The 24293-nt window shown below is 48.8% G+C and overlaps 1 protein-coding gene across 45 annotated transcripts in view; it reads right to left on the bottom strand.

Annotated features, from left to right (window-relative positions):
- Positions 1-235: 235 nt before the first annotated feature.
- CACNA1C (calcium voltage-gated channel subunit alpha1 C) overlaps positions 236-24293 on the bottom strand; it is a 721586-nt gene continuing 697528 nt past the window's right edge. For all 45 annotated transcript variants that reach the window (XM_088801728.1, XM_088801716.1, XM_088801731.1 and 42 more), the window contains 10 exons: positions 22550-22652; positions 17271-17372; positions 14710-14837; positions 14151-14285; positions 12299-12651; positions 9066-9194; positions 6747-6853; positions 6306-6409; positions 4193-4528; positions 236-2365 (listed from right to left, as the gene is read on the bottom strand). In XM_088801728.1, coding sequence (XP_088657854.1) covers positions 2063-2365; positions 4193-4528; positions 6306-6409; positions 6747-6853; positions 9066-9194; positions 12299-12651; positions 14151-14285; positions 14710-14837; positions 17271-17372; positions 22550-22652 — 1800 coding nt within the window. In that variant the 3' untranslated portion in view covers positions 236-2062. The remainder of the gene's footprint in view (positions 2366-4192; positions 4529-6305; positions 6410-6746; positions 6854-9065; positions 9195-12298; positions 12652-14150; positions 14286-14709; positions 14838-17270; positions 17373-22549; positions 22653-24293) is intronic.

Raw genomic sequence — 24293 nt, 5'->3', positions numbered from 1 at the left:
GTCTCTCGAAGCAAGATGTCGTACAAACATACCCATCTTATACTTTTGGAAAAATTGAGGGAAACTGAAGCAAACACAAGATATGCAAAACAGTCATGTCCAAACCTGTTGGTGGATAGTAGAATAATGATTTACACTGGTGAGACCCTTGCTCATTGTACAAATTAAGAGAAAATTCGTTCCCTTTCACCACCCACATATAGGAAAGCACTTAAGAGTTCAAAGGTAAAGCCTGTCACACTCCAAATACAAAATGATTTACTTACATGCAGCAAAATATACAAGAAGTGAATTCAAAAACAAACTTAATTCAATTCATTATATTCGCTTGGCACAATTGCAATTCAGTTTTAAAAAAATATTTGTAAAATACTGAAACTGACCTGAATTCAAGTATAACGGTTTCTTCAACAGAAACATTATCGATGCAATAAAACATTACACGGAATATATCGAAGCAAAATGCCTTCTTGAGTTTTTCCCATAAATTTCTGTGTGTTTTTTAAAATACAGTTTTAATGCCAACAAGACTCACAATTGTGTTTTTAAAATGAATATTATTGCATTGTTTTTGCATATCTTGTGGGACAGAAAATGCAAAGAGTTACTGATTCCCGTTTCAGAAGCAGAGACAGTGGTTTGCTTTTGCTTTCAAATGGCCCCAGATTCTGACCTCCCCAGTTAACCCAGAAATGGGGAGCTGCGTGCTCATTTGGCGCATGGGCGCGCTGCGTGGGTGCACGTGCACACATATGACATAAGCATACAGACAGCCCACTACCTACATAATTCTCTCTCTCTCTCTCTCTGTCTCTCTCTCTGTCTCTCTCTCTCTCTCTGTCTCTCTCTCTCTCTCTCTCTCTCTCACACACACACACACACACACACACACACACTCATACACGTTTCCTCTCTCTGGCACCCACCAATACACCTGGCATTCACAAGAACCCACTCAGTCACCCAACTGTGCAAGACCATATCAAGTGCATTGCTGATTACCTTTAAATTGTAAAACCAAACCCCCCCAAATTTTTTGTTACTACCTACGGAAATTATAACAAATTATTGGGCATACAGAATGGCTGGTAAAACTCTCCTACTGCAGCTCAGTTGAACCCTCCTTAGAAAAAGGAAACCACACCCGTTTAAATAAAATGTTCAAACCAAACCTGATTTACATTTGCAAAGATGACAACAGTAAGGTGGGTGGCTACAGAACTTTGTAAACACTCTTCTTCCTCCCCTCCCCCTGGGAAAACAAAATTTAAAAGAAATCGAAAACCAAAACAATGAAAACTGCAACACGCTGTCAAGAAAAATGTCAAACCACAGAACAAAAGAGTGCTCAACAGAAGCTCAGCACCACCTTGCTTTGTCAAGAGCTGGCTGCCCCTTCCCGGCGGGCAGTGCTCGCTGGAGGCTGGCGTGCTGCGGGGCTGGAACTTGGAGATGGGTGGCCTGTGCAGACGGGCCTTGGCGTGAAGCTGCAGCGCTGCCCCGCCCGCCCTCCTTTGGGGCTCCCCAGCTCCCGCCGCCTCTTCCTGCTTCCTCCTCCCTCTTGGGGTCGGGCTGGGTCCTCGGGAAGTCATGCCCGCTCCCTTTTGCAAATCTACAGGGCCCTGGCTCTATGGGGACAGTGAGGCTTGTACAGAATATGTGCAAAATGATTTTTTTACAAGCAAAGTTGAAAGACACCCGTTTGACAAAGGTCCTTTCGGTGAGGGCTACCGCAGGAAGCTGAGGGTCCCTTTTGTGCCCAAGGCAACTGCTGGTTCCTGGCACAGGGCATGAAATACAATGGGAGGGCTTCTCCTGCTCCCTCCCTGGCCCTTCCACCTCCTCACCACTCTGCCTCCGCCGACACAAACTGAGGTTGCTGCTTTTCTTCCCCCCAAAAGCTGACTCTCCACACCACCCAACTCTGCGTCTTGTCCCAACGAAATGAATGAAGACGCTGTTCCGGTTAACTCCAGGTCACGAGAACAGTGAGGCACTTCTGAAACGAACCCTTTAGGAACATTGAAACAGATAAAAAACCCAGCATCTCCCAGCCCCGCCACTACGGGCTGCTGACGTAGGCTCTGCCGTCCTGCAGCTCCTCTTCGCTCCTCCGACACTCCTGGGCCGGCCCACAGGGCTCGTCCTCTGCGGCCCCTGCTCTGCCCGGCCCCGGGTCCCTGCAGTTCACAAAAGGTAAGAGGGTGCCGTTGGGGCTCTGCTGGCTGCCCCCACTGAGGATGTTGTCAGCAGCGCTTTCCATCTCCTCTATGGTCATGTCGCAGGCATCCGCCAGCTCCTGGGTTGTGACCTCGATGAACTTGGGATCTTGAGCAAACTGCCCCAGTCCTTCCGAAATCAAGACCTGAAGTGGGGGAGGGGCGTGAAGAAGCACCAAAGAGGCACATGATTCCTGCGACTGCACTCTTCTCTGGGGCTAGAGTAAGGGACTTGTGACTGTAACTCAGGAGGGTGTGAGTGTATGGGACTGTGTGTGGGGCGTGGTGTGGGGTGTGCAAGGTGCTCAGGGGAAAGGACAGCTGACGAGCATCACCCAGAGGAATTCTGGATGTACAGGTTGGAGGAGAGAGCTTCTGGCTGCGCTACTGAAAATGTTACCAAACACTTGAGACCTTGGCTCCCAGAGGGGCCGCAGGGGTGCTGTCTCACAGGTATAACCCAGGCTGCCTTGCCTTTTCTCCTCCATGCCGTGCCTACATGCCTCCCATATTATTATTTCCAAGACACCTTCGTTCTTCGGTGAAGCTGTTAGCCCTGCCCACTGCCCACCGGCTGGCTGCCTGTCTGGGGGTGAGGATGCTGGAGTATGTGTACAAACACTAGGCCTGTACCCGCCTCTGCTTCTGCTTCTGCTCGGGGCCAGGGGCCATCCCAAAGAGTCACCGTCCTTCCTAGCAGCTGCAGCTGCATTAGTGACTGGTTTCAGGGAAATCAGCCAGTGAGCACTGAGCCAGGGGGCGGGGGATGCAGTGGAGTGAAACCGGGAAAACTTTTCCCCCAGTTCCGTTTGTCCTGCCCCGCCCCCCATTACTCTTTGTCCTGCGCTAGTTTTCTTCATAGCTCCCACTCTTTCCTCACACGTTACCTACATGTTTGTTTATTATCTTTTTTCCTCACCACAATGTGAGCCCATGAGAGCAGAGACGCTGTTCCTCAGCCATGTCCCTCACCTGGAACAAGCCTGCACGTGGCAGGCGCTCAGTAATGTGTGGGTCACCAAGGCCAATTGAAGCACAGGGTTTAGAGTTAGAAGGGACTTTAGGAGTCATCGGTTTAATGCTCCACCTCCTGCACGACAGCCTAATGACCAGCTGGGGATTGGCTCTGCTTGCACATGTCAAGTGACAGGGGGCTCAGTCCTTTACAGGAAAGCCCTTCTCGAGCTCTTTTGGAAAGGTCTTCTCATGTGAGCTGAAATCTGCCTGCCTGTCATTTTGCTCTATTCGGTCTGGTCCTGCATTCAAGGCCTCCTGCCCAGGACACGAGGGCCCTACAAGTTTGAGATGCATAGTCACCTACTCTCCTGGTTTACTTCCCGAATTCCTTGACCAGTTCTCATATGAAATGGCTTCTAGGGACCCTGCCACCCTTGTCATCCTCCTTAGGGATTATTCCAATTTGTCACTGGGCAGAGCACAGTGGGCCTGAAAGTACTCATGTTTTAGACAAGAGGTTCTCAATCCTGGCTGTGTATTAACATCATCAATGGGCTTTTAAAAATACCCATTTAATTAGTCACAGGTTTCCAAAGCTCTCCAGTTTATTCTAATGGGCAACCATGCTCGAGAAGCTGATACTGACTTCCTGTGTGTACAGAGGCGCAAGCTCACATTTGGAGAAGTCACAGCATGCCTCCTGCATGTCTAGTGGAGCCCGTGGCCCTCCTTGGGGGTCACTGGGCTGTGGCAGGGATGTGCTGCTCACAGTTTCTCCGTCTGTCTGCATCAGCCCAGCCCCAACAGAAGCCAACAGTGTATTGCATGCTCCTAACTTTCTGCATGCCATTCCCTCCCTCTGCAGGCCCTGATGGTGAGGGTCTTTCTGGCCAGGAGACTTGACATCTGACCTACTGGGAGAGAACGAGATGCTCCCTTCTCGGTTCTCCATGTACAGTTCCTGGCTGCCGCTGGCCTTTCCTTCCCCGTCTGTTGTGCAGCTCCCAGTCACTTACCGCTTCCACCAGACTGCTGGCGCTGCCGTGGAATGGCCTACCCCAGGCCCCGGCCTGGCTGGGCACAGTGAGGGACACAGGCCGGGCTCTCCGAGTGGCGCTGCTGCCCCCACCACAGGGCGTGGGTTCCCCAGACCAGGAGCTGCAGTGGACGGATGGGAAGCTGCTGTTGAGTTTCTCGCTGGACGCAGCTCCTTCCAGCCGCAGCGTGGGGACGGGCTTCGGGGGCCAGCCTCGGCTGCTGGGAGTGGCAGGGGGGGTGGCACATGGCCTGGGGAACGTGCTGGGGGGATGGCTTCTCTGGAGGAGGGGGCTCAGGCCTGCCACTGCCAATGCCTGTGGACACACAAGGAGCATGGGTTACTGCGAGTGGTCAGGCCCCAAAGGGGCCGGCCTCTACTTTCTAGCAGCTACTGTTTCCAGGTAGTTACACCTGCTTGGAACTCACACCACCATCATTTTCACCCACCTGAATCCAACTGCATCAAGACCCAATGTAAGTTTCAGCCATCCTAAAACGTATTTTGTGGTCATCTTAGTCTGAAGTGATCTCCTTCTCCTGTGACTTTAGAAAGCGTGACTGAGTGGAATCAAGACCATTTGGTGTTTAGCACTGGCCTTATTACCTATTAGGTGTGAGTTCCCTCGCTTTGGTTTTCTCATCAGTACACTAGAGAGGATGATGCCTGTGTCATCTGTAAAATCAGAAAACGAGTACCCGCTGAGGTCCAAGTGAAATGAGGTCTGTGAAGAAGTAAACTGTGCACCACAAAGAGCTAGAGAAAACCATCACTTACAGTTTTAATTTTTACAGTGAACTGGGTCATTACTAGTGCCTTGCCAATCTCAAGCTCACTTTGTTTTTGAACTATTGTTCAAATCTTACACTGTATTGTGATTAAACTATTTATATAGTTGTGTCCTCTGCCTCCCTGTGCTTGAGTGTCCTGAGAGTGGGTCACAGTCCCCATGTGAGCTGCCACAACAGCCTACTCTGATGTGATGCATCCACAGGACAGCGCCTTGGCCTGGTGGGAACGCCCAGCTTGAGAGGCAGAGAGAAGGGGAACTGCTGTGTGGATGGAAGGTAGCAGAAAGGCATGAAGGGAGGATGGAAATAAAGAGGAATTTTTCCTTTCAGAATGATAAGAACAGATGAGTGACATCAACCTCCAGAAATCTTTACAAATAGCACACACAGAGTCTCTGCAGCCTGCTAGCCTCCCTTGGCCACTGCTTTTGATGGTCCCCAGCTTAGGGTCCCTGGAGATCACATGAATGTAGGCAATGCCACACAGGCTAAGTAAAACAGGACATTTTTTTAAGCTGAAAAAACATCAACTTAGGCAAGTCACACTGGCCATCTTATGCTGATTATAAACTTTGATTAGCAGTTGAATGCCTTTGAGTAAAAAAAAACAACGTCATTGAAAGCATGGGCCCATGGTAAGGGAATATAAAATTAAAGAGGTAAAAAGTTTGGAAAACTAGTTTAGACCCTAATTTGCCTGGAGGTGAGAGATTGGCCTTATATAATTCTTTGATGTTTCCATTAGTTCTGAGACAGTAAGAGCATGTTTGATGCCGGTGTCTTGGATTTCACTGTCTTAGAGTCAGCCGTGCCAAGAGAAATGTCAACTTTTGAATCTCTCTGGACTCATTTTCCTTGGATGTCACTCCCTCCTCCTGACCATGTGCTTGGCAGGTTCTTTGATCATTTCTTGGTTTCAGTGGGTGGATTTTCGTACAGCTAAATTTACAGGTGCTTTGCAACTCTGGGTACGACCACATCAGCCTGAGTGCCTTGTAGTGGAAGCGTGTCTGGGGAGGGGGTGTTTGCACCGTAGTAAGAAGAAACCCCAGGTGGACTCCTGGAGCTGCGGATCCTTGGGAACCACACGAGGAGCTCCTGCTCACCAGTATTTCCTACGTCTTGACCTTGGCAAATGGCAGACCTTGTTAAGGCACTCACCTGCTTAGGAAAAGCCCCCTCACTCAGGGACTGTTAGGGCCAGGGGTGGGGACACAGCAGTGTCTGAGACGGGGGAGACTGGTATCTATTCTGTCTCATTTACTAGGTGGTGGCCAGTGGCCTTTCCAAAGTGTAGGCTACCTGATGATGAACCAGATGCAAGGGCAGGACTGTCTTCTGAGAGATGTCTCCCCCCTGATTCTTCTGTCGCTTCAGACACTCCAGGTGCAAGGAGGCCCTTCGACCTGCAAAGCCAAAGAACTGGGGTCACAGCAGGAAGAGGACAGGTCTGTGATGCCTTGTACCCAGGGGGAGGAAAGGGGCAGTGTTAGTGGCCCCAATACACTTCCTTTTTACCCTCCATCTTTCTCTGACACATACCATGTAGCATATGTCCCAGTCCTATCCCAACCAGCCTTACCCTTGGAATTCCTTCTTTTTGCTTTGGAAATCTGCCCAGGCAACTGTGTGGGGGTTGTTTGAGCCAGGCACAGTTTCTGTCACCCCTGAGTGCCTGCCCAATCATCCCGGGGTGCCCACTGGCCGGCCACATCTGAGACTGAGGTATGTGTGAGGGTTTACCTAGAGAGGCAGAGCGGAGGAAACCCCTCTTTGGAGATTGCCGGATGTCCCTCTTGTTCTCCCCAGGGGGTGTCAGTTGTCGGTTTTCATCATCTTGATAGGAGAGCCTGGAACAGAGAAGTCTTGGGGCTTGTCCCTGGAGACTGAGAAGTGCACCCACAGGGACAGCTGCCATCCCAGAAGGCAGTTTGCTTTCCTCTTCAGTGAAGGGAACCTGCCTTGTGTTTTCATGAAGGTTTGGGGAGGGTAGCAGGAACCGGCCACCCCCAGGAAATGCGGCCCTGCTCTGTGGCTGCACAGCTTTCCAGCTCCTCACACACAGCCTGTCGACTCTGAGCCCGCCATTTCTGATCAGAGGCAGTGGAGGCACTCTTGGGTGAAAATTGTTGAGAAAGTTGGAAAAAAATTCTAGGTCCACAAGGTTTTTTTCAGGAATGACCTTGGCCCCTCTGTTACCTGTGGTATTTACCATGACCACGCCCAACTGTACCCAACTGACCCCCACCCCCTATTTCTCCCTGGCCTGCCCACCCCTTCATTATCAAGAGCACACAGCAGTTGCCCATAATACCATAGAATCACCCTGTCAGTGAACAGCAGAGCTGCCGGGGCCCTCAGGGACACTGAGCGATGGCTTCTAAGCCTTTCTGATGGGGACACGGTGAGAACTGTGTTTCACACAGCCCCAGTAGCAGACACAGCCCGCTGAACTACATGTCCTGAACCGCACTCACCTTTACTGCACTCCGATAGTTTCTAGTGTACTTTAGTCTGTTCTACTTCCTTCAAAAATGTCCACTAAGAATTAATATACTTTGTAAATTTAGTTATTCAATAGACTATCCTCAGTAATTTAGATGATTGTCAAATTTCCCTTTTATTTTGTACAATGTAATAATTTTCAAAACAAAATGAGAAACGTAACAAGTATAATAAACACATAAAACAGAAAAAAAATGTCCGCTAAGGTGACTTCACTACCCCTGCCCTGGGGGCATAGCTGTCCCTCTCAGGCTGCATTCTCACCCCTTCCTTTGACAGATGAGGCCGACTCTCCGTTCCTTGTGTGACTCCACGTACTTGGAGGGCAGAGGCAGTGCTGCCTTTCTGCTCCCAGCACACTGACTCCCAGCATTTGGAGATGTTCTGGAAAGTTTCTGAATGAACATCTCCAAGCCTTTCCTCTCACTTTCAGCTTGGTAAGCCCTCTCTATTCTATTTTCTTATCCAAATCGTACCTATTCTTGAGGACCCAGCTCCTGTTTGACCTTGTGCCTGGTGCCTGTTATGGTCAACTTGACCTTGACCGTCTCTGACTGTCTGTACCCCTTAGTGTTGTAGCACTCTGTGAACAATTAGTTAGACAATCTCCATGTTGCCTTCCTCTTCTGAGATCGTCTTAGCTTCCTAACTAGTTTGCAAAATCTCCTTGAGTGCTGAGGCTGATTTATTCACGATCTAGCAGAGTGCTTGGATGCACCAAACACTCAATAAGAGCCAAAATAGATTGAAGCATATGCTTTTCCTGATTTCTAGGATACGTGGCCATGTATTTATTTGCACTCTAAAAATCAAAGCCTAAAGGGCTGGCCCTTCCTTATTATAAAGTGCTTTCAGGAAAGCTTCTAAAACAGTGCATCTTGAACTTTTTTAATGCAACCCACAGTCATAAATACATTTTATGAGACTCAGTACACACATATACTGGCAATTAAACATGTTTCACAAAATGCTACGTAGCTTTCTGACATTGGATATGCTATTTCATATTGTCTCATTCTACCCTAGTCAATGCTATTCTGTGCTGTGCTAGGCTATGCTTCCTTTTAAAAGTGCTGATCATAACTAGGTAAATGTCACAACCTAACGGGTCTAGATCTGCAGTTAAAAAAATCCTCCTCTTAAAAGATTCCAGGACTGACAAAAATCTCAGCCACTGTTTGCTAACAGCACCCTCTGCTGGGTAGCTTTATTATAAGTAGTTTCATGAACATTTGTTTAATTGCAAATAATATACGTATGTGTGTAACTGAGTCTCACTATAAAATATATTTATTGGTTCATTGCAGTGAAAAGAATGTTTAGTAGTTTTCCTGTTTCGTGAGCGCTGTATCATGAGGTAGGACCACGCTCACCAGGGACTATGTGTGTCTGTGTAGATCTGGGGGCTTCCATCTCCCTAATGAGGTGACAGATGCTTTGCAGGTGCTCTTTTGATATGTGGTCTCCTCCCCTTCCGAGACCATTCCCAGAGGAGGGATGCCAGGACCTGCCCTTCACCCAGACCCTTGGGGGTGGGGGGGAGGCAGCAGAGCTCACATCTCTGTGGGGAGCAGGCTGGGCTCACTGCAGTACTCGCCATCTTCACTCATCTTCACGTCATAGGTCTCGCCCTGAGAGACCTCCTCTTGACACATCATGGCTATCTGGCTCTCCCGGGAGTGGCACCTGAAGTGTCCAAGAAAGAGGAAACACATCAGAAATCGCCAGCCCTTCTGCGTGCCCCTGAGCAAGCACGGCATTGCACACACGTGCACATGCACCCACACACACAGCCGCCACGGCCTCCTACTCCTGCAATCGCTGAGGACGCTGCGGACACAGGGAAGCGTTAGGACTGGAATTAGGATTCTATGTGGGAAAGGACCTCTGGGTCAGGACCCAGGGAGACCTGAGTTCTGAGCCCATTCAGTCTTCCTCTGGCAAAGGGACTTAGCCCATCCCATGTCTCAGACTCCTCATTAGTAAAACTGGAGTAACATATGCACTGCCTGACTCAGAGGCTTGGAAGTAACAAATGAAGCAACACGGAGATGGTGCTTTGAACAGTGGAAAGGATTTTAAAGAAGGGTCCTGGGCTGCACCTGATAGGGCAGGGTGGACCAGTGAGAGGGCTGTTACCCCCCACCCCCACTACAGACAGCTGGGCCTTTGGGCATTTGTTGGGCAGAGCTGGGAAGGTCCTGGTGTCATATTTCAACCTGCCTTTGAGTTTGATATTGGATCTCTGGAGTAAATGCAGAGAAAGAAGCCTCACATAGAGGGGTTTACTCTTCTGAGCAGAGGGGAGGGAGCCTGAGTCCCTGCGGAGCCTGAGCCCCTGCTGAGCCTGAGCCCCTGCTGAGCCTGAGCCCCTGCGGAGCCTGAGCCCCTGCGGAGCCTGAGTCCTTGCTGAGCCTGAGTCCTTGCTGAGCCTGAGTCCTTGCTGAGCCTGAGTCCCTGCGGAGCCTGAGCCCCTGCGGAGCCTGAGTCCTTGCTGAGCCTGAGCCCCTGCGGAGCCTGAGCCCCTGCGGAGCCTGAGCCCCTGCGGAGCCTGAGACCCTCCCACATCAGGATGTATCTTGGATTACATTGCTTTCCCTCTGGGCCAGAGTTTTCTGCTCCTTTGGTCACGTCTTCTTTAGCTCTGGCCTAGATCTTCCCCCTTTTCCTGTCTGTGCCTAGCTCGATACCTTCTTCCATTATTCTTCCTGTAGACACTGAAGGTGGGGTGTCCACTTTATCTTCAAACCCATGAGGGCATCAGGGAAATATCCCAGTTTATTCTCTCAGAACTGAGTGCTGGATCAGTGTCTCTGCTTTGGCCCTGGGCCTGAGAGGCACTCAGGAAGAGTAAGGGCAGTTCTTGGGGGTTGGGCTTAACAGATGGGTGCTCACCCAACAGTCTGAAGAACAGATGAGATGTCAAAGGGTCTCGATAGGGTGAGAAGAGAGGGATGTGGAAGGAGCTTTGGTGAGGCACAATGGGATGCGCTGCACAGAGAATGGTGCAGGCAGAAAATGCCACTTCCTGGGGGTCCCCATGTGCAAGGCATGCTGGCCTGTCCCCAGCAAAAGCCAGGCCAGCACTGGAGTCACCTCACTTAGCCTTGAGCTGTGACATGAAGGACAAGGTCTCAGAGCTGGAACTTTGGTTAAGTTGTCTCTCCTCACCAAGCTGAACTTACTGCCCTGAGTGTTGTTTTTACCAATTGCAGTTGGAAGTGGGGGAGCTGGTATTTAGAGAGCGCGTACTACATGCGAGGCATTGTGCTGGGTGCTTTGTGTGCACCCTATTTCATTGACAGACGTACCTATCAGAGAGGAAGAAAACCCCAATGTCTCTCCCAGCCTTCTCTCTAAAATGGCCATCTCCCTTTATTTCATACAGAACAAAGTTTAATATGAAAATTCCCTTTGAGGGAGGTGTTGCTTTACACTGAGAAGCTAATGATGAGCACAATGAGCCTTCTTAAGGGGAGGTTGGATAAGGGGACCCTGAAGGCTGCAGAAAGGGGGAGGAGCGTTGCCGGAAAGGGAGGGGGCCACCCAGACAGGCGTGGGACGGCCACGGCCACGTAAACTCAGACATTCTCCTGTGCGAAGCCGGCCTTTCCAATCAGAATATGAAAGGCAGTGCCGAGCACATTGGCCCGCACATAGAAGGCATCGATATTCATCTCTTGACCCACAGGACTCACCCAGCACTGCCTTTGGGTGGTTTAACCAGCCAGTCTTCCAGAGTCAGGTAGACCGATGGCCAATTTGATTTGTCTGTCATCAGACACTGTTAAATGTCCAGGCTGTGTGGACTTACATGTGGCCACTTGAAAATGGGTATTCTGAATGGAAGTGCAAACCAGTGGGCAGGAACACTGGTTCCTTGAATAAAAGCAGCTTCAGGACACTTGTCCTGGGATTGGGAAAGACACTTGCACTTCTCAATAATTTTCTGAGCTCAAGGGCAGGAAAGAACCTGAGAACCTGGCATGCTGGGAGTCTGCCGTCCTGCCGGGGGCAGCTGTCCTGCTCTGGAAGAGATGCTCAGCTAAGGGTGAGGTGGTGAGACGCAGAGGCGTGTCCTTTCCCACTCAGAGTGGGAGCAGAGCTGCCGATACAAACAGGCAGAGCCTGCAGTCCCAGGTGGTGCTTCCAGGGGCCCAGAGCATGGCAGCAGGCACCTACATCAGAGCAATGAATCCTGGAGCCCCAGGAAGCAGAGCATGGGAAGGGAAGAGCCAGGGAGGAAGTGGGAGGTACAGTCAGGACTACCAGCAATGACCCTACACTGGGGCAGAACGCGCAAGTGTTACAGCCGAGGGCCCCTTGCTCCCCAAATGCCCTTCCCTGGAGGGGTGAAAAGGGTACAAAGAGGAGGCAATAGGTTCATTCCCCTCCCAGCTGGGCCAAAGGCCAGGTTTGGGCAGAGTCTTGGGAAAGGCCAGGGCAACGGAGTCTCTTGTGCAGCTAGGATGCAAGCATCTTGGGGATCAGGGGTCAGGTTCTCCCTGCTCGGGTACGGTGAGAGAGGAGAGGAGGCCCTGTGCAGAGTTGTGTTCCTCAGGACACTTGCTGGCCAGTGCGGCTATGGTGCCTTTCCCAAGCATGGCTGCCACCGGTAAACGGAGGCAGGACTTGGGAGGCAGCACTGGCCTAGATCTGTCACTGGGCCTGGGGCAGCAGCTCCACCCCAGCTATAGAGATGAGTCACAGGCCCCGGGATGAACTCTTTTCCCCCGACCCCCTCTGGGCTGGAGTGTGCACGGGCGCTGGATGCGTGCCATCCTGCTTACCTCTTGGAGCTGAGCTTCCACGCTGCCTCCTGCACCCGGACAGCAGGAGACAGGAGGGGCCCGCGGCCCTCCACGGTGCTGACTGCGCCGGGGTAGCCGGTGGGGCGGGGAGAGCGGCCCAGGGCAGTGTTGTTGGCGTTGTTGATGTTGGCGTTGGAGCCAGTGGATGAGTAGCTGCTGGGGGTGAAGGTGGAGTCCACCAGTTTCTCGTGGGAAGGTGATTCGGTGTCACCCTGGCTGTTGCCCGGTTTGTTGATGTGCAGCGGGCGCTGGGTGGTGAAGGTCTGGGGGAAGGTGCTCCGGCTGTCGCTTTGGTAGTAGCTGACATGGTTGCCGAACAGGCCACCAGCTCTCTGCAGGCAAGACGGGAGGGGTGAGTGGAGGAGCAAGTCCCCTCAGCGGCCTCTCCTTCATGGGAAGCTGCCTGCCCTCCAGAGAGCACAGCCATGCCAGACAGCATGTGGCAGATGGGGTGCTCTTCCCTCACGTGGACGTGACCCGGACAATGCCTTCTGAAAGGGCTGGGGGAATGGTGAGGGACAGGATGGCCTGTGGGGACCAGTCAGGCTGGGAGGCTGCTGCCTGGAAGTTTCTAGTGAAACTTCTAAAGACTAGGATTGAGTTTCAAGGACAAATCTGGGAGGGCAATACGTAACTGCAGTCAGCCTTTTGGTTTGGCAGCTACGAGGTGCTGTGAAATCTGAGGGGTGGGGAAAGGGACCAGAAGATTCTAATGAGATTTTAAAAAATGGAAGTCCAACTGGCTCACTGGGCTAGAAACTGTGTTGGCCAAACAGTTTTGAAAATAGGGACGATGAATTAACACATCAATTATATCATGGCCTTTTTTCCTCTTGCAGGTTCTTAGAGATTTCCAGTTGGGAACCAGTGTTTATTTCCAGCATTCTTTCCTTGTCCTGGGCAAGTGAGCAAGGCTGGTGTATGGGGTCTCACTGGGGTGGTATTAACAGTGCTGTGTCCTTCTGGCCGTCCATTAACAAACATTTCACAGTGATGAGGATGAGGATGGCGATGACAGAACAGCCACAGGCAGGACAGGCTCATCTCACCTCCCTGTGTTTCTACAGCCTGGGAACCCTGGCATGGGACTGGGAGGGACAACTGGGACTGGGACTTGGCACAATTATGCTCGGTAGCGTCTGCATTCCTATGGGAAGATTTTTAGCTAAAAACCTTCAGGGTTAGACAGGTACCACATATGAGTGAACGGAGCTGGATGTAAGAGTCTCCGCATTCCCGTCATGTTCAGTTTTCATTATTAAAACTGTAGTCAGCCTCCATGTCGAGGAAAGCAGAGGGAAGGCTGGAGGGGACTTTTGTGACCTGGAAACACATGTTCTATCTCAAGAGAACAACTGTGATTTGGTTTCAGCACTCTGCTGCCGTGGGGGAACACAGCCCAATATTGCCAGACCTTCTGAATTTTTTCAAGAGAAGTCAGAAGTCTAGATTTTTATTTGGATGTGCCAGATTTTCAAATGTTGGTAAACAAAATAGATCTGCAGATTAGACGTGGCCTAAGGGCCACCACTTTGCAGCTTCTAATGTAAAAGTTTCTCCTTGGAGACAGTTCCTTAGAAAAATGGCTCTTTCCTCCTCCAAGGGCCAGTGATGGTCTCTGAGCTGCCATGTCCTGGGGGCCCTGGCTTGAGATGGAGTCAGGCTTGGAAAAGTTGGAGGGATAGGAAATGGCTGAGCAGGAAGAGATTGGAATCTGCCATAGAGCTCCGTGGATTTCCTCCCTGGGTTTTCACGGCAGAACACCCACCCACCCTCCTGCTTCAAGCCGAACTTTATGAAAGTAAAGAGGACAACTATGGTGTCCACCTACCCTGAAGATGTCGTCTTCAGAGGCAGCAGACACAGCCTCCTTCATGGCTTTGTCCAGCTCCTCCTCAGCTGTCAGATCTCCAGAGATGGCGCGTCGGATCTCGGGCCCGATGTCGTGCAGCGTGCGCAAGCCAGCCTGGAATCCAGGGGGACTTGTGAGGCCCCTGACCCTCTGCGTCCCCGCCCCCAGGGGCCTGCCTAGGGAGTATCTGTGAGCTAGTACTAACCAGGGGGTGTGCTTCTTCGGGACCTCGTTTGTCTGCCCCTGAGTGGAAGAACCCATCTGCCCACCCAAGCAAGCTGAAGGCACGGTAGGAGGGGCTTCCAGGGGACTTCAGCCGAGCTCCAGAGAGCTGGGGGCCGGGGGCTGTGGAGCAGGCAGGACCACGGACTGCAGTGTGTGTGGGAAGCACGCAGGAGGGAAAGCAGTACGTGCCCCCCTCACACATCAGCCTCTTAAGGGACTTCCAGGCCACTGGTGAGAGACCCGGACCCTGGGTAGGGGTCAGAGGAAGGTGACGAGGCCCTTCCTTGTGGTGTGGCCCCGCCTCGCACCTCACCTGCAGGGACAAGGCATTCCGCTGGGAGGGCTTGCCCACAAGGCCCTGCTCTTTGCGCTTCTTGAATTTCCGGAAGTACTCTTGGATCAGGAAAGTAGCGTAAAACTTGCCAACCGTGACTTCATCATCTGAGACATTTGAAGACAGGACAGGGAATTGGAGGTAAACAAGGGGAATTCAGTTGGGCTTCATTAATTTTTTTTTCAGCATCCAAACTTTTTGAATTTTTAAAACTTAATTTTTTTTGGAAGAGACAGTCATTGTCATGGTTCAAAAAGATAAAAATACATAAAACGTTACATAGTGAAAAGTCTCTCTCCCATCTGCTAGGTTACCACCTCTTAATTGATCACCTCTTTTTTTTTTTTTTTTTTTAAATTACTTTCTTGAGTATTTCTCCAGAGGTTCTTTATGCAAATGCTTTCTGCAAATAAGCAAGTATATTCTCATCCTCACTTTTAAAGAAATTATTTCCTACTTTGCTTTTTTTTACTTAACTGTCATTGCTAACAAATTCTTACTTGATTCTAAAGCTTTAGGTGCCCAGTATAAATTGACCAGTCAGTCCCCTAAGTACAAAATAGTTCTGCTTAGTGGTTAGTGGGAGGGGTTGGTGGAAGTAGCACCTTCCTCCTTTCTAAGTTTGGGTTTTTCTTTCAACCAGACAGATTGGGTTTTCTTCCATGTGCTTGGCTGGGTCCCTGTTGGGTCGGGCCCCCAAGTTACCCATGACATAATCAGCCCCTGTCTTGGGAATGAACCACGTGGGGAATGAAGCCAGTAAGTCTCCAGGGGAAGGTTTTGTGCAATATAAGAAGTGCCTTGGCTCCATCTCTGAGTTCTCTGTGAGGGATGGGCAATGGACCTGGCAGACAGGTGGGTGGGTCAGATCTAGGGGTGTGTGATGGTTCTGCTTCTAGTTGTTCCTTAAGAATGGCCTTCCACCTGGCAAGGGCCTCATTCTCATGTGGGAGGAAAGACCCCTGAGTGACCTGTCCAGGGTGATCAGGGAGAAACTGCTGCAGGGGAAGAGCTCGGAGTTCTGGCGTCTCTGAGACTTGAGTTCGAATCCTGATTCTACTAGATAGTCACCATGTAGCCTTGGGTCAGCTACTTAGCTTCTAAGAATTTCAATTCCTTGAGCAAATTTCCTAGAAACATTATAAGGAGTAAATAAAATACTGTATGCACAGCACCAGATGGAGCTTGATCTGTTTAGGTGACTCTTCACTTAGCTCCAGTCCTGCCTTCCCTCCGGGAAGTAGTTCTCAACAGGGGTGGCATCACCTTTTAAGGAGTGTTTTGGGAATGCCTGGGACTTTTTCAGTTGTCACTGTGATTTGGAGATGCTACTGGTACTAAGTGATTCTAGATGTTTCCCTTACAGCACAGGTATGTTTTGCACAACAAATAATAGCTTCGCACTCTACATGTTTTTTAAGTGTTATGCTAGATGTCCACATGGGGGACAACCTGCTTACAATGATCTGAGCTAAGAACCTAACTTCGTTTTACACATGAGCACAAAACATTTTTTTGCATGGTTTTAATATAGCCAGAATTTTCTAGGAATATAACTGCTGTGTACATTGATAGAAGACTTTATTTTGTTTCAACTTGACCAAGAGAAGTTTACGTTTTGGAAAACTGTGTCTGTGATGGCAGTGCTCCTTGCAGTGTCTGAGTCACCCACTGTCTCTGACCGCCTGTGCCAGTCTGCATTAATTCTATTCATGTGCACGTATGTTAGGTGTATATATGTATATGTGTATATATATATATATATATATATATATATATATATATATATATATACATACATACATATATATATAGATATATATATGTATATGTATGTGTATAGTTATTTAAATATACTTAGCCCTTACTTCAAAATGACAAATACAAAATGTCGACAATGTTCAATATGGTCTTACTTTAAACATACTTATTCATTATAATTGGGTGTATGCAAGCATTTCTTCAGTTAATTCTAACTTCTGGCATAGTTATACCTGAGCATTTATATATTGAAAAACATTTGACTTTAATATTTTTGTATTAAAGTGTTATATTAATATTTTGGAAATTATATATGTAGGAAGGTTATATTAGCTATGATTTTCATTCAGGATAGTAATAAGGGCATTATAAACTATTTGTTATAAAAGGGGGCTTTGGGTTTCACAGGGTGGAGAAACACTGCCCCCAGAAGAACAAAAAGAATTTTCACCAAAGGATATTAGGGCCCCTTTATTCCTAGAGCAATCAGCCCAGCGGTTTATGGGGAAACCTATGCTTTGTAGTTTCCTTGGAAGTTATGCCAAGCCTCTAAGCCTCAAGGGGCCTTGCCTGGCCTCATCTGTGAAATGCAGAACAAGACCAGTTTTCCAACCTGACAGCCTGTATCCGAGTTTGTGAAGGGCATGGCGCTCTCATCCCTTCTAACCAGAAGGGCCTTTCAGCCCACAGGCAGGATCTGAGGAAAGCAGGCCTCCCGCAAGCCTAGCGGACTTGAGAGCTGGCAAGCGCCGAGCACGTGGAGCTCAGGGAGCACTTACCACCCGCGGGGGGGACCACCTGGTCCAGCAGCTTCATGCTGGTCCGCTTCCAGATCTTCTTGATTATGGCCCGCAACTCCTCATTGGCTTGTTCCAGGTTCCCTAGCGGAGGGAGATGCAAGGCTGCAACGATCATCAGCCCCGTGGATGGCCCCATGGTTGTGCCCTCTGCATAAAGTGCCCACAAATAGCCCTGATCCATCGTTTTACTTTTTTTCTCCTCAGTCTTCCCACTGTGTGCCTCCATCCTCCTTCTCTTTATATCGCGTTCCATTTCCCTTCTTTCTTCCTTCCTTCCCATGCCCTGTCCACTGCTATCCCCTTCCTGTCTTCCCTGCCTGCTGCTCAGGCCAGCCGGTGGCGTCCCTTCACCCCACACACTGCTTTTCTTTGTGGGTGGCACTTAGACCTGACAAGACTGCTGGTGCCGGACTGAGCTCAACAGCTACCCACCAGGAGAGCACAAGGGGCTTTCCATGGATGGCCTTTCTCATGGCTTGTGCGCTGTAAGGGAAAGGTGGTGATTGGGTGGAAGAGCAGTCTCCCCTGCAAACCCACACAGAGTGTCCACATGCAGGGGATTTCCGTGTCAAAGCCTTATGCTGAGTCTCCTGTGGGGAGAAGGTGGCACAGCCTCAGAGTGGAAGCGGGAAGCAGAAGACACCACTTTCTCTACTGGTGAAACAGGCTCAGTTAGATGCCTGTCCCATGCAGCCGTGGGGATGCTGGCCTTGTAGCCCTGCAAAAGGAAAGCTGAGAGCTGCAGCTATAAGAGATGATGTGCTAGGCAGGATTCTAAGATGCTCCGCAACCGACATCCCGCCACCACAATATATACACACACTGCATAATCCCTGGGACTGTGAATAGGATGGATATTACCCCGTGGTTAGGTTATATTATATAATACAATTGGCCGTAAGGTAGGGAGATTGTCTAGGTGGGCCTGACTTCATCACATGTGCTCTTTAAAAGCAGAGAGTTCTCAGGCACAAACTCCTGGTTATAAAATAAATCAATCATGAGTACATAACGTACAGCATGGAGAGTACAGTTAAAAACACTGTGTTGCATCTTTGAACGTTGCTAAGAGAGTAGATCTTAAAAGTTCTTATCACAAGTAAAAAATTCTAACTACAAATGGTGACAGATGTTAATTAGACTTACTGTAGTGATCATTTTACAAATATACAAATATCAAATGATTATATTGTACACCTGAAACTAATATAATGTTACATGTCAACTGTATGCCTTAATGAAAAACAAAACAAAACAAACAAACAAAAAAGTAACATGAGTAGGCAGTCAAAAGACAAAAGCAGAGCGTTTTCTCCGACTAGGAACAGAAGGAGGGGAGAGACGGCTGCGTGGGTGGGGATGAAAGCACGCACCCATGCTGTGACCTGCTCCGCTGAGACAAGCAGCCTCTATGGGCTGAGTGGTGCCCAGCTGAGGGCCAATTCTACAACTGCAGGAAATGAATCCTGCCAACAATATGATGAACTGGAAGTGGATTCTTTCCCTAGAGCCTCCAGAACAGGACTCGTCTTGATCAAGATCCTGATTTTGGCTTTGTAAGATCCTGAGCAGAGAACTCAGCCACTCCATGGCTGGACTCCTGGCCTACAGAACTGTGAGCTAACAACTGGTGTTGTTTTAAGCTCAAAAATTTGTGGTAATTGGTTTTGCAGCAATAGGAGACCTATACAGGCAGACCTCGAAGGCACTCAGGGTTCAGTTCCAGGCTCCCATCATAAAGCGAGTATCACGATAAAGCGAGTCACACGATTTTTTTTGGTGTCTCAGTGCATATAAAAGTTATGTTTACACTATACTGTAGTCTTTTATTAAGTGTGCAATAGCATTATGTCTAGAAAAACAATGTACATGCCTCAACTAAAAAAATACATTATTGCTAAAAATGCTAGCCATCATCTGAGCCTTCAGTGAGTCATATGCAATCTTTTTGCTGGTGGAGCGTCTGCCTCGATGTTGATGAAAATGCAATACCTGTGAAGCACAATAAAACGAGGTGTGTCCACACTGATCATTTACTGCTGTCGCACAGGGACGCAGTGTGGTCCAGCCTCTGGTGTCAGGCTACCTGAGCTGGAATCCCTTCTGTGGCCTCGCCAGAGAGGCTCCCTTGGAAGAAAGCCCAACAGGAGTGAGCAGAGCTGGCAGTGGAGAGAGTGACAGACTCCTGAGTCCCCTGTGTGAACGTTGGCTCTAAACAGTTCCTGAAGCCAGAGAACAGTCCAGGGCATTCTAGTTATGGAGGAGCCCTTCATGGTTATGTCCCCTTCCTGGTTAAGGCAGTTAGCAGTTTCTGACACGTGCAGTGCGAGTCTGAATTAATATGATGCTCAAATACACTTGTCTTCTGTAGTGGGTAGTGTCCCCTCCAAATTTACGTCCACATGGAACATTATGACTTTAGTTGGAAACAGGGTCTTTGCAGATATGATTAGTTAAGAGGGGTTCGTACTCACTTAGGGTGGGTCCTGCCCCAATGTGACTTGTGTCCGTATAAGGTGAGGAGGAGACACACAGAGACACACATGGAAGAAAGTCACATGCAGATGGAGGCAGAGACCGAATGGCAGCTGTGAGCCAGGAGCGCCACGCACTGCCGGTGAGCACCAGAAGCGAGGAGAGAGGCATGGAACAGGTGCTCCCTCAGAGTGCCGGACGGGACCCCTGCCGACACCTGGATTTCGGACTTCTAACCTCCTGAACTGTGAGAGAAAACACTTCTCTTGTTTTAAGCACCTGGTTTGTGATAACTTGTTATTGCAGACCTAGGCCACAGATGCATCTTCCAGAAGAATTAATTACATTTTCTTCAAGCCTCCATTTATTCTCACAATGATCCATGTAACTGTGGAATGTCACTAACAGTTGTTTCACCTCATCTAAATATTTCAAAATACCCTCCTTCTACATCCCAAAGGCTTGTTTGATTTGGGACTGGTTCTCTGAAGTACGTGTTGATTTCTCTCCAATTCCTTCCGTTCTCAAAAGTCTGAAGGGTAAGGACAGATGAAGACTTATCCCCATTAATGTAGATGCTTTCTCATATTCTTTCTAGTTGCTTCTAAGAACTTGGCTTTACCTTCCAGACATGTTTGAGGGGGGCTTGTCTCTGATGAAGGTTTGCCCCTGAGTTGGCCTGGTGGGCCTTTTGGTAGCTATTCCTTTTTTTAAAAATTTATTTTATTGTGGTAAGAACATTTCACATGCGATCTACCCACCTAACAGAACTTTAAGTGCACAATTCAGGGACAATGTTGCATACTGGAGAGATGTCTTTGTGTCTAAAGTTTGGTTTAATTCTGACTGTAGTTCCCACGTGGCTGGCTTCTCCCCTCGTGTCCGGAACGCTTGTTTCCTCAAGACTGGTTCTGTGTACTGATTGTTTTGGGTCAGCTACTTTTGCATCCCTATCAGTGGCTGGCACTCTTTCACTGGGGCTTGGTTTGCTCTGACGGCATGTTTTCAACAGCGAGGAATCTGGCTGCAGTGTATCAGTGTCTCAGCTTTTCCTTCCTCCATGGAATGAAAATGTATATCCTCAATTTACATCAAGCTTTAAGTACTGCAGCATATTCCTTCTAGTGGTCATTATACCTTCTCTCCTTAGACAAGAAAATCTTTCCTCCTCAACGTAATTGTAATAGTCATGGTGAAAAATTGGAAAGTAACCAAAGTAAAGGAAGAAGGTAAAGTTATTGCTCCTTGTACCACTCAGTGATAATCAGTGTGAACACGGCAACTGATTTCCTTCCTGTTTTCCTTCTGGTTATACACACCACACACGTACATTAAATGTGTGTTTAATTCTTCAGTGTCAAAAATAGGGATATTTAAAACGATTTCAGGTGGAGCAATAGCGTTGGCTTCTGCGAGTATATTCTTCAGCTTTTGTGTCCTTTTAGTTTAGCAGCAGAACTTGACCATTAAAGTGTGTGTGTGTGTGTTTTAAGATTAGCTCATTGTTTTGACATATATCTTGTTGGCCTATTTTTGTTTTCTTGTTTTCCTTCATTTCAGACATTTCTATTAATTTCTGGAAGGCTTTCACTGAGAGAAGTCACCTTTCTGGGGTTGTCACTGAACTGAATTGCCAGATATCATTTCATTCGCTTTCTTTTCTTTACAAATGAAGAAACTTAAGTAGAGAGAAAATAAATGACTTAACACATATGTTATCAGATTGAAGTCTCCCACCTCCCTGCCCAGCGTTCCTTCTGTTGCACCAAAAGAAAAACCGCGACTGGCAGCCTGAGACTCTAAGATAGAAGCATAAGAGGGGAAAGAAGAATACTGCTTGTCTCATCTGTGTTTTCTCTGATTACTGTGCGAGAGGGTTTCAAACTTTAGTTCCTGTATGAATCATAACGCAGCTGGTTCAAAGTGCAGATCCCTGAGCCCTGCTCTGAGACTAAAGAGATCTGAGTGGGTGCTGGGACCCAGTATTTTAACAAGCTCCAATAGTTGAATATGAGGCAGGTGGTCTTTTTGACCGCATTCTGCGAAACACTAATAGGCTAGAAACTCTTGGAGGGCACGTGCTCTTCTTAAGCACATTTCATAGAGCCTTTTGCACTGAGTGCCTCAGAAGGACTCATCAATGATAAGGACAGCCAGTGCTCTCAGCCAAAGCTGCTGCTAGCCCAGAGGGCGCCCTTGTGCCAGCTAGAAGGGCATCACTCCAGGCGGACACAGTTCCGAGGGAGCGTGGCCTGCCGAGTAGAGCACAGGTGAGATCTTAACCCCTAACTGTTGGCTCCCTGAGCACCCTGTGCCCAGTGCAGCCTGTACTATTGTACGTGATGACCTTGACCACAGTTACCATTTGCCACTATGACCCCTTCCTGACACAGGCCTTTTTAATTTAAAAAGAGAGTTGAGCATTTGAGAGGCCCACTTGTAGCCAATAAAATTCCACTTAGGTGGGGCTTGGTCCCTCTTCAGGTAACACTCATGTCCTTCTGCTTTTTGAACTATACCCTATGATTTCAAGATACCACCCAGAATAATTTCTAGGGTTTTATATAAAAGTTAGAGTTCAAAATAAATAAGTTAGAGGCGAGGAGGCATTCGAGAAGCAAAGAAAACATGACCAGGCCTCTAATATCCTGAGGTGGAGGTTACTGCTGAAACACAGCTCTGATGCTGTACAGGATGGGGAGGTCCTGGGACCCTCTGCAAGCTGCTGAGTTCCTCTCTGGTTGGTCTGCTAGATCTTCCACTGGCCTGTGGGTGATTCTTACCTTCTGTTTTGATCCTCAGGGCTGTCCGGACCAAAGCAAACAGGGTGGCATTGAACATGACCGTCCCATCACTGTTCAGAGGCATGTTCATGGAGACGAGGCGCTGGAGGGGGAGGGGAGACAATGCTGGTGATTACAGCAGACGGTTCTCAAAGGGCCTACAGGACCGCCACAGCAGGTGAATGCTGGGACGGAGCTCGGAACTTGTGCTGGGAGTGGGAGGGGGCGGGCGGGGGTGACAAAACCCGTTCAGGGGAGACTCTTGGCTCTGCCATAAGTACTCTTACCTGCTGCACAGAGTGAGAGAGGAATGGAATCTGTCCCTATTAAACCCTTGCTTCCAGCCCCCTTCCCTGCTCAGGTGTTGCTCAGGCACATGGGTGTGCTCGCTACTGGAAACAAAGAATAACTGTGTGCAGGCATTTGCTGGGAGCCCACCTGCCAGCAAACATTCATCTAAAGTCCTGATGAGACAGGCGATAATGGGAGGTTTGGTTGCAGGAGACGCAGTGTTTCCTTTTTCCTGTATACTGAAAAATCTACCTCTACATCAAGCTGGATCAAAGCTTGCCGACAATGGATAGGATTGGATTGCCCTCTTCCCTCCTTTCCTACCCTAAAACTGCTGCCATGGCATTGTGCTCTGGTGTGGGGCCCGCAGCACACACCAGGGCCATCATGAGAAAGAGCTCCATGAAATTCATTCTGGCATTTGCTCTTGCGATGTGGTCATGGATATTATTCATTAGATCACATGGTGTCCTCCTGTTAATTGTAGTGTCAAGAAGGGTTAAATTACCCTGAGTGACTGATCTTCTTGATTCTTATGGACAGTGTGAATTTCATCGTGGTCCCTGGGAAGCTCAACGCTCAGTCCGCAGCCTGTCCAGGCCCATCTGGAGGCCTTGAGGGACACACTGCAGTCTCATGTGGGCTGCATTCGCCGCTGCTCTTGTTTTCACTACACTTTACCTTACGTTTAGTCTGTGCTCTTTTTCCCCCTCTTATCTTTTACACCCTTGGAAATCTTCTAAAATCCTTATTGGAACGAAGTGGAGGTACAAGTGAGAAAAAGCCGAGTAAAACAACACAAGTAGAAGGTTCTATATTCCTTCAATTCTCCATTTTTCCATGAGTGGATTATTCACAGAGCTGAATTTTTCTGTTTGTGTTTCTTCCTCTGTACAGGTCTGTGACATCACTTCCCCCCAACCCTTATATTATTGCAACATGGAATATAGAATGGTGACAACGGGAATTGGGAGAAGAGGGGAGAGAGTGGGAATGATACTCTTCAGCAAATGCTGGGTTGCGTAGCTGGGATTGCAGTGAAGCAGAGAGGTACCAGGCACACACTTTAGGGGGCGCTCACTCTCCAGGTCATGCAAGGGCCACTTGGGCAAGAGTCGGGTAAAACAGAACCTAGGATGTTTATCTTAACCTTTTTTGGGTCATGGACTCATTTAGATATCTGATGAAAAGGTTGGATCCTCTCCCTGGTACAATTTGTGAGTATTTCAGCGAATTTAAAAAAAATACAGTTTCAGGCTTTGAGGATCCCTGAAGCGAATGCATGGCCTCGCTGATGGCCCTCTGATCCCAGGACAGCACCCTGATCCATCCATCATGTGTGGGAGTCTTCCAGGCTGCTGAGGTGATGCAGCCTGATGGGGCAGCAAAGCCTGCTCTGAATAAGGTCCTTCATTCAGGGTGGGACATGAGGCATTCACTTCATTTTTCCTTT

Source organism: Rhinolophus sinicus, chromosome 1, assembly GCF_057876585.1.
Source record: "Rhinolophus sinicus isolate RSI-liver-muscle chromosome 1, RSI-T2T, whole genome shotgun sequence".
In the NCBI taxonomy this organism is placed as follows: domain Eukaryota; kingdom Metazoa; phylum Chordata; class Mammalia; order Chiroptera; family Rhinolophidae; genus Rhinolophus; species Rhinolophus sinicus.
This window is presented reverse-complemented; position numbering and strand designations above follow the sequence as displayed.